The 12,968-nt window shown below is 49.3% G+C and overlaps 6 protein-coding genes across 6 annotated transcripts; 5 read left to right on the forward strand and 1 right to left on the reverse strand.

Annotated features, from left to right (window-relative positions):
- Positions 1-102: 102 nt before the first annotated feature.
- Positions 103-1,824, reverse strand: PC9H_003920 (uncharacterized protein; the record flags this gene model as incomplete). The annotated part of the gene is made up of 10 exons (XM_036773512.1): positions 103-190; positions 243-357; positions 409-497; positions 556-795; positions 848-1,197; positions 1,248-1,338; positions 1,394-1,493; positions 1,548-1,620; positions 1,667-1,735; positions 1,783-1,824. The coding sequence occupies 10 exons, from the start codon at positions 1,822-1,824 to the stop codon at positions 103-105; spliced, it is 1,257 nt and encodes a 418-aa protein (XP_036634985.1).
- A 530-nt stretch (positions 1,825-2,354) lies between these two features.
- On the forward strand, positions 2,355-3,172 carry PC9H_003921 (uncharacterized protein; the record flags this gene model as incomplete). The annotated part of the gene is made up of 5 exons (XM_036773513.1): positions 2,355-2,559; positions 2,614-2,867; positions 2,921-2,962; positions 3,011-3,034; positions 3,083-3,172. The coding sequence occupies 5 exons, from the start codon at positions 2,355-2,357 to the stop codon at positions 3,170-3,172; spliced, it is 615 nt and encodes a 204-aa protein (XP_036634986.1).
- A 254-nt stretch (positions 3,173-3,426) lies between these two features.
- RPD3 (histone deacetylase) lies at positions 3,427-5,638 on the forward strand (the record flags this gene model as incomplete). The annotated part of the gene is made up of 13 exons (XM_036773514.1): positions 3,427-3,474; positions 3,539-3,591; positions 3,653-3,728; positions 3,777-3,894; positions 3,950-4,024; positions 4,085-4,192; positions 4,247-4,277; positions 4,339-4,480; positions 4,531-4,623; positions 4,674-4,782; positions 4,830-4,970; positions 5,021-5,188; positions 5,241-5,638. 13 exons carry the CDS (start codon positions 3,427-3,429, stop codon positions 5,636-5,638), a joined length of 1,560 nt encoding a protein of 519 aa, XP_036634987.1.
- A 286-nt stretch (positions 5,639-5,924) lies between these two features.
- PC9H_003923 (uncharacterized protein) lies at positions 5,925-7,071 on the forward strand (the record flags this gene model as incomplete). Its single annotated transcript, XM_036773515.1, has 5 exons — positions 5,925-6,036; positions 6,090-6,374; positions 6,431-6,591; positions 6,641-6,659; positions 6,707-7,071. 5 exons carry the CDS (start codon positions 5,925-5,927, stop codon positions 7,069-7,071), a joined length of 942 nt encoding a protein of 313 aa, XP_036634988.1.
- A 180-nt stretch (positions 7,072-7,251) lies between these two features.
- PC9H_003924 (uncharacterized protein) lies at positions 7,252-8,732 on the forward strand (the record flags this gene model as incomplete). Its single annotated transcript, XM_036773516.1, has 10 exons — positions 7,252-7,379; positions 7,443-7,506; positions 7,628-7,924; positions 7,974-8,090; positions 8,141-8,172; positions 8,232-8,301; positions 8,358-8,389; positions 8,442-8,478; positions 8,532-8,579; positions 8,628-8,732. 10 exons carry the CDS (start codon positions 7,252-7,254, stop codon positions 8,730-8,732), a joined length of 930 nt encoding a protein of 309 aa, XP_036634989.1.
- A 2,442-nt stretch (positions 8,733-11,174) lies between these two features.
- PC9H_003925 (uncharacterized protein) lies at positions 11,175-11,907 on the forward strand (the record flags this gene model as incomplete). Its single annotated transcript, XM_036773517.1, has 4 exons — positions 11,175-11,201; positions 11,614-11,652; positions 11,711-11,800; positions 11,857-11,907. 4 exons carry the CDS (start codon positions 11,175-11,177, stop codon positions 11,905-11,907), a joined length of 207 nt encoding a protein of 68 aa, XP_036634990.1.
- Between the last annotated feature and the right edge of the window lie 1,061 nt (positions 11,908-12,968).

Here is a 12,968-nt window from a genome sequence, read left to right on the forward strand (position 1 = left end):
TATTATATGGTTCCCTTACGCACTTATAATATGATCAGCTACATCATCTCCAATCCTTGACCATTCTATGGGAATGACATAAATTATAAGCCGTATCTATGTTTAAGCATGGGCCAAGTGGACTGCCCGTTCAGCGGCTTCATCGAGACTGTCGAAGGCGATGATCTTGAGACCAGAGTCCTTGATCATTCTGGCGAATATTGGTGTCAACAACGTTCAGAAGACGGCATTCTGGAACTCACTGCTTGGCCTCGGCCTCCTTGGTACCTTTGAGCCTGACTACGAGAGGAATAGTGAGCGAGAGTTCCTTAGTAGCTTTGATAACACCCTCGGCGATGTAGTCGCATCTCATGATACCTGTGAACGAGTTAAAGGATAAAAATGCGCAAGACGAAAGTCAAGACGCACCACCAAAGATGTTGATGAAGATGCTCTTGACCTTGGGGTCAGACAACAGAATCTCGAACGCCTTCTTGACGGTGTCCGGAGTAGCACCTCTGAGGATGCGGAAACACTTAAACATGGACTATAGAGCCCTAAAAGACCTGGACTCACCCTCCACAGTCCAAGAAGTTGGCGGGGTTCCCACCATGGAGGGAAAGGACATCCATTGTCGCCATGGCCAGACCGGCACCATTCACGAGACACCCGATGTTCCCATCCAACTTGATAAAGTTCAAGTTGGCTTTCTGGGCCTCAACTTCGGAGGGTTCCTCCTGAGAGATGTCCCGGAGATTGAAAACATCTTGTTGACGGAATTCCGCGTTGTCGTCAAACCCGAACTTGGCATCCATGCTGCGGCTTTATGTGAGTACAGGCGGATTTAGAATACAGGAAATCGACGCACCAGAGGACTTGGCCCTCAGCAGTTTCCGCCATCGGGTTGATTTCAATTTGAGTAGCATCCTTGTCTTTGAAGATGCGGTAGAGGTTGATGAATATATCGGCAGCTTCGTCTTGTGCTTGAGCGGTCTTGAAGCCGAGCTTCTTCGCGACACCGAGAGCCTGTTCCTTGCTCAATCCCTTCTCGTAGTCGATTGGGGTGGTGATGATAGCATCCGGGTCCTTCGCAGCGACTTCCTCAATATTCATACCACCTTGGTTAGACGCGACCAGAACGACGCCTTGAGTTACTCGGTCATTGAGAACTGCAACATAGTATTCGTGTGTGGGATCACGGCGTTCCGCAAGCATGACCTGGGAGAGGAAATTTAGAGGGTGGACAAAGTAATTGGAAGAGTACCGACAGCGTTGCAGACACGACCTCCTGCACCAGTTTGTTTTGTGATGAGACTTGCTCCGAGCATCTTGCCTGCTAGCTCTTTGGCTTGCTCAGGCCTTGTGAACCGACGATTAGCAACCGGCCAGCTCAGTAACCACCTGGGGCACTCACGATCCAACCATATGTACACCCCCCTGGAAGCCGTTATCAAATTTCCCCTTCCCTCGTCCGCCAGCAAGCACTTGCGCCTTGATCACGAGCCTATCATGACCTGGGGGCAGAATTTGTTACCATCCGGCGCGGTAAGATTGTGGACGCGTCCTACCAAAATTCTTTGCTACTTCATAAGCTTCCTCGGGAGTCTTCGCGGGTATACTTTTCGGTGTGGGTATCCCATACTACTTCAACTCAGAAACATTCGATGGTACGAAGCAGTTAACCCACCGAGTTCAGAAGGTTGACGGATTGGTATTCGTGGATGGAGAGGAAGCGCCTCTGACCTGCAGACACGGCCTACCAGAAATGAGAAAGTGCTGTATTTCAAGAGAGTGGAGGCTCACCCGAGTCAAAGAACCTGCTTTTCTGAACGAGGCTGATAGCATTGCGTGGTGGTAATAAGGAAAGGACTTGCTGGACAAAATTGTAACGACCGCACTCCGGAGCACCGTCACTCCGAAACAGGCATATGATTACATAATCACTTCCAAACCTAGGCATCTGTTGTTGGCTCATTTTTCCTTCAACTCCAAGAACGACGACGACGGTCGACGACTCTGCTCAGAAAAATCTTCCAGTCTCTTCACCCCATTTTTGGGAGAAGCTCTTGTATATTGAAGCTCCCATCCTCGCCTTGAGTTCGGGCATCCCGCGACTTCTAGTCCTTTGGGCAGTTCGAAATTAGGTCGAGGAACATCTTTTGTTAGGTAACCTACCGCACACATGTATTCTTACCCTACGTTCTCAATAATCCGAACCTTTGATGCGGAAGGACACTGGATCCGAGACATACGACTGCCTCGCCTTGACCGCGTTGCTCGCCTACCGGACCATTGAAAAAGCAGAAACAGCGTAGCCACAACTTTCCCCCCCCTTTTTGCGGTCCGCTGATATCCCACATCGACACATTACTGCCATGATTGCAGCTCTTCAGACAGAAACCACCACCATGGCCCCGAACGGGAATGCGAACGGTAACACTGAACATGAACTGCAATCTCAACAGCTTCTGGCTGTTGCAAGGACTGTCCTAGAGCAAGCCGTCGATCTGGTGGACAATTATTTGACCTCGGACGACCAGCTCACGGTGCATTCCAAATCATTGCCCGGGTCAACCATTGGTAACCAGTGAACTCTCTATCCATCTACACCTATCTGACCCCTATTGTGTACAGGCAAGCATCTACGACATGCCCGCGATCACTTCATACTCCTTGTCGAGAGCGTTTCTTCAGAATACGTGTTGAACTACGATGTCCGAAGCCGCAATACACCAATGGAGAGTAGTCTTAGCGAGGCCAGAGTGGCGCTCATCGATGCCATCACTCGGCTGGAGAAGGTAGTCCCCCAGGTGGATATTCATCAACGCATGGCTTTGAACGCCATTACACCGTACCCGCAAACACTGGAGACGACCTTCGGTAGGGAGGTGGGTTCACCATGCTACCCTTTTATTGAGCAACTTACGAATGATTCGAACAGCTCTGGTTTGCTGCACTTCATTGCATACATCACTGGTCAATGGTGAGTTCCCTTATAATATCGTTGCAACACCGGTTCTCAGTTTATAAGGTTCGAGTCATTGCTGGAGAACTAGTACGTCTAAATTCATCCAACCACAATCGATATTCATCTTCTATGCAGGATATCACACTGACAGACGACTTCGGGTTTGCCCCATCCACGTTGGTACATCAAGGCAAGGAAGCCCCTTTGGGAAAAGCAAAAATCTAGGCATACTTTATGTATTCTCCAATATAATAGGATGGCCAGACGTCTACATATATTGGCTCTTGAACCTCGTAGAGTGTTCGTGACATTGAGAAATTAGAATGGCAGCGACTCGTGAGGGTTGTCTCAAGTGAACATATTAGGCGCTCAAGTACATTGAACGATCGTATATTTAGACTCTGAGCACGGCCTCCTAGCTCGGCCACAAGGAAGTAAACTCTTCCGTGACCGATACTGATCCTCAAGGCTCACTCAACATGACCGCAAGAATGGCACCTATAGAGGGAGAGGCCAAGAAGCGTGTGGTACGCAGACACGAATCAAACTACTCCTCGCCTTCATCGTGTTGACATATCTTACTCACCACAGTGCTACTTTTTCGACTCTGACATTGGGGGATTTCACTATGGACCCGGGCATCCGTACGCTTTCTCGTCTCGTCACCCCCCTTCGTAAATGGGCCATAACCATTTTATTTCATAGAATGAAGCCGACTCGTATACGGATGTGCCACTCGTTGGTTATGAACTATGGCTTATACAAGAAAATGGAAATCTTCGTGCGCCGCCTCCCTATTATCATGAATATCACTTACAACCCATGTTAGAGAGCGAAGCCAGCTACGAAGCGCGAAATGACACAATTTCATTCAGATGAATATGTTGACTTCTTGAATCGAATAACACCCAGCAATATGAATAGTTTTATCAAAGAACAGCACAAATGTGCGTATTGTGGCCTCTCGTTCCTCTGCATCACTGTATTCAACGCCCTCGTCAGACAATGTTGGGGATGATTGTCCTGTTTTTGATGGTCTGTTCGAGTATTGCTCAATATCAGCAGGGGGTTCAATGGGTACGCCATACGCTTTTAAGACTAGAATGTCCATTGTAACCATTGGCTCTGTTCTTATAGAGGGGGCAGCACGCTTGAGCCGTGATAAATGCGACATTGCTGTAAATTGGGCAGGAGGTCTGCACCACGCGAAGAAAAGCGAAGCGAGTGGCTTCTGCTACGTGAACGGTAGGCATACATACCTTACCCGGAGACTCCCTTCTAATCGTTGTGTTCTTTCAGATATCGTTCTTGGAATTCTTGAACTTCTACGGTACGCCACCTAGGCGACTGGTAATGTTTACACCTTATTCAGGGCCGATGTTCCTCCGCAGATATCACCAGCGGGTACTTTACATCGATATCGATGTGCATCATGGAGATGGCGTTGAGGAGGCTTTCTACACCACGGATCGGGTAATGACCGTTAGTTTCCACAAATACGGGGAATACTTTCCTGGGACGGGAGAGCTGAGAGTAAGTACCTGCATTCATGGTGGAAGGTTGCAGCCCTCATGATCACTCAGGATGTCGGAGCGATGAAGGGTAAGAATTACGCGTTAAACTTTCCATTACGCGATGGTATATCCGACGAAAACTACAAATCTGTCTTCGAACCGGTATTCACACAATTTTTTCCCCATGTCCAAGCATCTGACAGAGGCGGTAGGTTATACGACAAGTAATGGAGACATACGATCCTTCGGCTATCGTGCTGCAATGTGGTACAGACTCCTTATCCGGCGACAAGCTAGGTTGCTTGAACTTGTCTATGCGAGGTATTTCTTTCCGCCTATCCGCTATGTCAGGCTGGACGTATTTTTAGGACACGCAAATTGTGTGAAGTTCGTCAAATCGTTCAATAAGCCGCTACTTCTTCTAGGAGGCGGAGGATATACAATGCGTAACGTCAGTCGGGCGTGGGCGTATGAAACTGGTTTAGCAGCTGGCGTTGAGCTTGGCCCAGGTACGTGGTGGCGTTGTCTACATCGGTGGGGTGGCTTACGGCTGCTTTAGAGATCCCAATGAACGAATACTACGAATACTTTGGACCGGACTACGAATTGGACGTGAAATCATCGAATACGGACGATATGAACACACGGTCATATCTAGATCGAGTGAAACGCATCGTATTCGAGAATCTCAGGCAGATAGGCGGCCCGCCCGGAGTCCAGATGTCTGGTGAGTGTTCTGCTTTGCCCAGGAATGCAATAGCCTTAATTATCCGCTCTAGATATACCAAGTCATCCTATCGATAGTCTGATGGATGATCCCAATCAAGATGAAGACGACCTCGTTGAGCCCGACCAACGTCGGCCCCGAAGACTTCTGGACTCTAGGCGGCAAGCTGATGGAGAGCTCTCGGATTCGGATGATGAAGGCGAAGGAGGGCGAAGGGACCATGCCAGCCACCACGACAGTGGACTCTCGAATGGTTCTAACGGAAACGGTGGTGCACCTGGTCGCAAATATGGCGTCCTTACTGGTATAATGGCCTCTGCTCAGACTGGAGCTTCTCACGGAGCTGGTCCCAGCGGTCAGAAATCTGCTCGTATCCATTCATCGGGTGCCCATGAGATGGACGTCGACTCTCCCCCTCCGACGGAAAATGGGGCCAGCACGCTTCGGTAGTTTGTAATGTACTTGTTGAGAGTGTTTCGTGAATATCTATTTGTTTTTGGAGTGGTTGTGGGATATAGATGCGCCGTACGACTGGTGGGCATAATATCGTTGATCGAGCTATCTTCATTCTAAGTATCATTTGCTATCACGATCCAACGTGTGCGCTTCGTGCATGTTGTCTTATCTCAATCACAATTGATCTACGCGCCGGACATGAGTCATCATCGGAGGCAGACTGGGAGCCCCTGAGTCAGCTACTTTACACCTTACACCAAACCACTATCCTAGACACAAGATGTCTGAAAGCAATACCAACACACCGGTCACTCCTCCACTGCAAGCAACCTCTGCGGCAGATCCACTCACTTCTGAGCAATCCAAGCAATTTCAGCTCAATCGACTGAAAGGTAAGCTTTCACCGCCCGTGGTATCGCGTTCTGTCTGTGCCAATTCTCAAAAGCAAAGGCCAACCAGCGGCAACGGGAGCAGGAAGCATTCGCGTCGTCCTCATCTCATAACGCTAACAATAAGCGTCCGCTCACAACGACCTCGTCTCCTACCTCAGGGAAGGAGAAGCCACTCAAACGCGACTCGCGACTCGGAAATTACTTCGAGTATGATTTGTCGAGTATGATCAACACGAAGGGTGGATTCCTTGTGGAGGACGGGAAGGAGGTCGATGAGAACCTCATACGAAAAGAGAAGGAGCGCGAGAAGCAGCGTGCAATGCAAAATCTTGAGCCTCGTAAGTCATAGTTCAAGGATGCTAGCTTATTTGCGTGTTCTGACACGACGATTTAGCTGTATACCTTGATCCGAACCTAAATCCCAAGTGTCAGGAATGCCAGTCAATTGATATTGATCAAACGTATAAGAAAGTCTTTGGTTGTCTGGTCTGTAATAAATGCAAGAATGATAAACCGGAAAAGTATGGTCTCCTAACGAAGACAGAGTGTAAGGAGGTATGTAGGCTACGCTCTAGATCATCCTTCTGTTCTCATCTCACCACAGGATTATTTGTTGACGGATCGTATGTCACCAGATCTCCCAGCCTGCAAGTACTGACACAGTATACAGCCGAGCTACGCGATCATGAGCTCATGCCCCACCTTCTTAAAGCGAATCCCCACAAATCCACTTTCGCTAACATGATGCTCTTCCTGCGGTACCAGGTCGAGGAATTCGCTTGGAAGAAGTGGGGTTCGCCGGAAGCACTTGACGCCGAATACGAGAGGCGGACTGCCGAGAAAAAGAAGAAAAAGAACAAGAAGTTCGAGGACAATCTACGGCAACTCCGAAAGCGGACGAAAGAAGGCATTTGGCAAAAACGGAAGGACAACGAGCATCGGCATTCCTTCGGTCCCCTCGAAAAAGGACCCGACGGAATCGCCAAGCAGATATGCCATGAGTGTGGCTTTTCCATAGACGTAGAGTTGATATGACATGGAGAAAGAGGTGTACTGTACCTACGGTAATCGTAATAACATGATAGGATAGGACTTAGGACTTAGCAATTCGGCAACGTATGAGCTTCCGGTTGTCCGGGGAATGTAAATATCACGGGCGGTTACTTGAGCGATCATAATAAAGCTCTTCATGCACTTTAATTCTCTGCTCTAACAATGGAAGATCTCAAGCAGGTTGAACACGAACGTATCTCAACATCACTTGAGGTAGAGACACTGGATGTCAACCTATTCCGGTCCAAGAATCTCTGGCTTCCCCCGCTGAGTCGCGGTGTTTTTGGAGGGTGAGTATCTCCACTCCAAGCGCGTGGCTTTAGAATAAGTTTTAACTCACTATGACTTCTCAGACAAGTCATATCTCAGGCATTAGTCTCCGCGACGAATTGTGTGGGCCCGGAATATGCTCTTCATGTGTGTAGCTCCTATCTCCACAATTGTGACTTGGTATATACTGATACTCGTTCGTAGTCAATGCATGTACGCACACGCTCCTCTAGTATCGTATAGGTCCACTCAAAGCATATGGATATAGTGCTACTTCCTTGCCAGCGCATCCCCCTCTACACCAATTCTGTACCATGTCGAAGACATGCGTACTGGCCGTTCGTATGCCTCGCGGCTGGTCAAGGCAGTTCAAACTGGCCAGACAATCTTCATACTCGTCTGTTCGTTCCAGAAGCCAGAGCCATGGCAACCCTCTTACCAGTTGCCAATGCCTATCGTCCCGGAACCGCTGAAATGCGAATCAGAGGAAGTGCGGTACGAACGGCTGGCAGCGCGGGAGGGTATTCACCCCAGGCTGAAACAATATTACATCTCCTGTGCCACGGTGCGATTTAATTGAATTTGGAAGGTAGAGGGACTGACTCTTGTCACAGGAACGAGCGAAGAGCCCGATAGACATAAGAATTGCTCGTGATCACCAGGGCGTGGAGGTGCATATGTATTGGATGCAAGCAAGGAACATCCCGCACTACGATGCTCCATTTCAAAAGGTTGGTTTTGATTCTACCGACAACGATAATGGTTGACGATCATCCTACAGTGTATCTTGGGTTATTTGTCCGACTTCCACTTGTCCGTGGCTTCCCTTACGATCGATAGTTATCAATAAGACTGACAGAAGCCGGCCGTAGCATTTCCACAGCTCCTCGGATACTTGGGTTGAAGAGATTCGGCAAGGGCCCAACAGGACTGGCTATGCTCGTGAGTATCCGTATCAAACATGTTGGAACCACTCACTCACGCTGCAACGTCTATAGTCAAGCTTGGACCATTCCATCTATTTCTATGAGTAAGTCCTGACAGCCCCGGATATCCTGTGGCCTAACATGTTTCGTTCCCAGCAACGACTTCGATTGTGGAGACTGGTTGTTATACGTAGTAGGTCTCACTGACAAATCGCTCCTCTACCACTCTCAGCTTCTTAACTTTAGATGGACTCTCCGAGAATTGGCTCTGGTCGTGGTATCATGCATGGTCGCGTACGTCTGCCTTCCTTTCCACCGATGCTCGGAACTTATGGGCTTCAGTTATATTCACGCTCCGGCAAACTCGTAGCGGTTACATCGCAGGAAGGCGTAGTTCGCGCCGACATACGAGAACCCGGTGCGCCTACTCGGTCGGCGAAGTTATAGATCTCGAATATAGTCGGGCCTGATATTTAGAAACATATTACTTATATTCTTGGTTTAATGGCGATATATTGGATTCTAACTAGCTGAACAACATGGGTAGAACTATGGGACACGGCGGACTTGCAACGAGCATGCCCTTGTCGGAAGTCAACGCTTGGGTGGGACCGAAAAGCACGCCTGCGAGTGCATCGGTGTCATGGCGGCTCAGACAATGACGTCTGGAGGAGCGGCGATACAGTGTTGATTGGATGTGGGTTGTGAGATTTCTGGAGAAAGAGTCCATCGGTGATCCAAGGGGGACTAGAACCAATCCAGAAAGGTGAGGGCCGCTGGGCAAGTAACTCCCAAACCGAAATATCGACTCTCGGTAGGTCTTGGTGCGTTTTGGGCCTGCTGGGCCGCTGCGGAGAAGCCAGTGCTATCGATGATAGCTCGATTCCTTCAAAGACAGGTATTGACAAGCCCCGCCGAGCAGGTCTAACGCTAAGGGAGGCATAAATGCACCTAACAATATATGTATAAGCTAAGTGAAACGCGGTCGTTTACTCACCAGACGTCCTCGCCTCAAGTATGGCCTGGAGCCCGCCGTAGGATTCCTGAAATGTGGTAGTTTTCGCAATAGAAATTAGAATGCAAGAGCTGGTGCAAAGCGCGATGAAGCTAAATCTTCATAGAATCTTGCCTTGCGCCATATCGTCCGTGAAGCTTCCAAGCACTGCCGATTTTTCTGTGGGAGAATTTCAGCTATTTCGAACGGTGAAAAATACGACAGAGCGTACACCATCTCGAGGAAACTTTCAGGGAGCCATTTGCGAGGCTTTAGAAGGCTGAGAAAAATGGGGTATTGCTGATTTATCGCATCCGTGGAAGAGAGGCCTCTGGATCCGCCTACAAAAGCTCCAAGCAGGCTACAAGATAGTCCCGCGCAAAGATTGAATTTGGAGGAACAACTTCAGGGCGGGGTTTGGTTTGGCCATGAAGGGAACGCCGGTAAATTTCGAATTTCAAAATCGTGACCATCATCTTCCGCCTAGCAATGTCCAACCAATGTCCCCATATTTTCCGGGATAACGAACATCGGAAATTCTGGCCTGCGACTACGGCCAGCGGCTTGAGCTAGTTCTTGTTTGCCGCAATATCTCTTGTCCTGGTGCTCGCCGCCGAATATTATGCATACTTCTCGAACTTGAAGCTTGGGGCAAGTGGATCCGAGGGCTGGGGATCAGGATGTTGAAGCACACTGGTCATAGTCATTGTTGCGGTATGCACTCTTCCTCTGGTATATCTTGATGGCTATCTTGCACTCACGTCCAGTCAATTCCACTAGAGCAGACTGGCACCTACGACGAGAAGGCGCAATCAATCGCACTGTCTGTCTTCGGATTCGGGCATGGCGAAATACATAATTTCGCGGAACCCTTCGACCAAAGCATTCCTTGCGTCGTTGGTCTTGACCACCTTTACTAGAAAGGACCAGAGGAGAAGGGCAGAGAGCCAGATTCCGAGCGACCAGCGAAGACTACAACTCAGTAAGGAACCGAACGTTTCTTGGGCGATCCGGCCAGTCTCTAGACACATTGGAGGAGACAGATCTCAAGCAGGGGTGCTTAAGGTGCGTCGCGGCATCTCGTCTTCCAAATATTAGGACGTCGGACTTGATGGACTGGCAGATTTGTGCATATTCACTCTCGTAGGTAGGGCGGCGGTTGTCTACGTGCAGGCTGACTTGGCTGACTCCATCTTCACCGTAGCTTGCTGTGTTGGAAGCGCATTCGAACTTGGAAGCAGCGAATTCTTCTAGATCTCCCGCGTTGGAATGGAAGCTTTGACAGCACTTGAAGCTTGAAGTTCTTTGGCGGATTGAAGCACACGTTCTGTCACAGAAATCAACATGTTGGTGATGGTCCAAAAGAGCGAGGAACTTGTAGTGACTCGATCTTTTAGGTTTGTGACGCGCCGGCATCACGTGGACGGAGGCAATCCCGGTATTTGGGATTTCAAGTAGTCGGGCAACACGCGTCGGTACGCGGTCGTCGTTGCTACGAAGGAGCGCGAGGCCAGAACGTCGAGGTGTCGCCAAGTAGCCGAGGCTCACTGTCTGCACCAACGGGGTCGAGACCTATTCCTTCGACGTGGATTGGCAACTTTGTGCGATGATGGCAGGCTGCCCTCTTCATCGCGATTGAAGCGAGAGTCACCAAGAAGCCATGGACTTGTATCCAATCACGGAGGCTGCCTGATACTCGTGGTCGATGTCGGGACTATTTGCAACATTCAAGCATCTCGCCATTGGTCATGTTTCCGATGTTCTTTTGGGGTCGTGCCGTGTAATCGTGAAGACGCCGTTGGACCCTACCGCGCCGTGTGGTTACCTGTGAACATCTTCGGCGGTGGATCCACCAATTCTGTGAGGAGTAGGTGATGAAGTAGAGATTTTCTCCCATGGACCGGCTTCCAGCGGTGTCTGAGGTTCGTTTTAGAAGTCTTCAACCTCTGAATTTGGTCACCGTTCAAATACGCCGCATGTCCCTTAAAACTTAAATCGCGTGGCCCGAAAATTCGCTCCATGTCTGTCTCATTCTGACAATAAATAACTCAACCCATACGCTTTTCTCCCTCGTCTCTTCTCTCAACTACCAAGATGAGAGACCGCTGTTTTTCCCCTCGTCGAACCTCTGCATCTCATCAGCCTTGCCCAACGGAGCGGATGGTCAACCCTTGGTACTTCACACAGCTACGCCTTCCAGTTTATAAGCATGGCTACATGAGAAGGTTCCATCCATACCCGTGTTCCAAACGTCGACGAAAATTCACCGATCCCTGGATGGTTCTGCGACGTGTTTCCTTTGTCCATCCTCGAAGTCTGACACTTTTCTCTCAGGATGGATTCCTCCAAGAGTCGACAGTCCGTCCTACGGAGGTAAGCTCTTATTTGAAAACAATTCATTCCCCATCAACCAACTTCATTCGTCCACCAGGAGATGTATGTTGAGGACGAGGATGAAGACGAGAGTGACCAAAGTGACGCGCACAAGGACAAGGGTATCATCTATCTGCTCGTTGTTGAGGTGTGTACTCTATCCTGCCATCTGTGCTACCATCCACGATGACATGCCTCGATCAGAATTTGAATGTCTCAGTTGAGCGAATCTTGATGTCTGGTCGCAAGATGTGACAGTATTTTTCTCCGCGGCGTTTGTGGATCCTCACTCCCTCAGGCTGTGTATTCTCGCGTCTGTCCGCTCGTTGTTCAGGTCGGCTCGGAGAGCACGGGCTTCACACTTGAACTAGTATCTGTATAATGGCGGCGACGCGCGTATGCCTATCTGTACATAATATTTTGCATACAAGGATGTTTTCTCTCCCACTTGATCTGATCATAGGCTTTTGGGATTTGAAACTTGAACTTTGACTAGTACAGTACTGTCGCAAGCCGGAAGTCCCGTACACTCAACCACCGTGACTTCTTCGGATGTTCTCAATCAACGCCCGAAATTCTACATCTCCGACGACGATACAGACTCAATCCTGTCTTGCTCAATAACGAGCTGGAATCTGGGAGGATTCACGGAAAGACACAGGATTTGGACCTCCTGGCATAGTCTGGGATTCTTGCGTCGGGCCAGTCGGGTGTCTGTCTCAAAAACTCAAAGTTGTATACTTGGGTACTGTTACCCTTCTGATCGAGTATCTATGCCCGATTATTGCGACACTGGTCACAATTCGAGCCTACATTTCTTCTCCCGATCCCAATGCGTCCTTCTCGCATGGCAAAACAAACAACTACCGTAGCGGCGACTCTTGACTGTCTCTGTGGGAGCTTCAGTCCTCCGAGTCAGGCCTCAGGCCGCAGGCTATTCACAGAATATAATCATCAACTGCAACTGCCCACTATGAGCGCGTCGTATGGGGACGACTTGCTTGCACATGTACACTGCGACTGCCATCACCATGTGTCTGCGTAATTCCAGCCACTGAGCGATCTCGACATTCTTTTGGCCCATTTTCGAGCGGCGGCGATGGCAATATCTCTACTCAATCAGGTGTTTTGCAAAGAATGCCACCTACGTTCTATGGAGAGAAGTAGGGGCTTCTTACAATAGAAGACTCTGAGTATTAGGATGGTTTCTTTGGTTCGTGCCAGTGAAGTGGCATCAAAACCAAGGGCCGATGATGTACTGCTACAATGCATCGGACGGACTAGGTCTCGTAGAGAGGCTGGTTTCTATCAGCCTA

Source organism: Pleurotus ostreatus (genome assembly GCF_014466165.1).
Source record: "Pleurotus ostreatus strain PC9 chromosome Unknown scaffold_2, whole genome shotgun sequence".
Lineage (NCBI taxonomy): Eukaryota > Fungi > Basidiomycota > Agaricomycetes > Agaricales > Pleurotaceae > Pleurotus > Pleurotus ostreatus.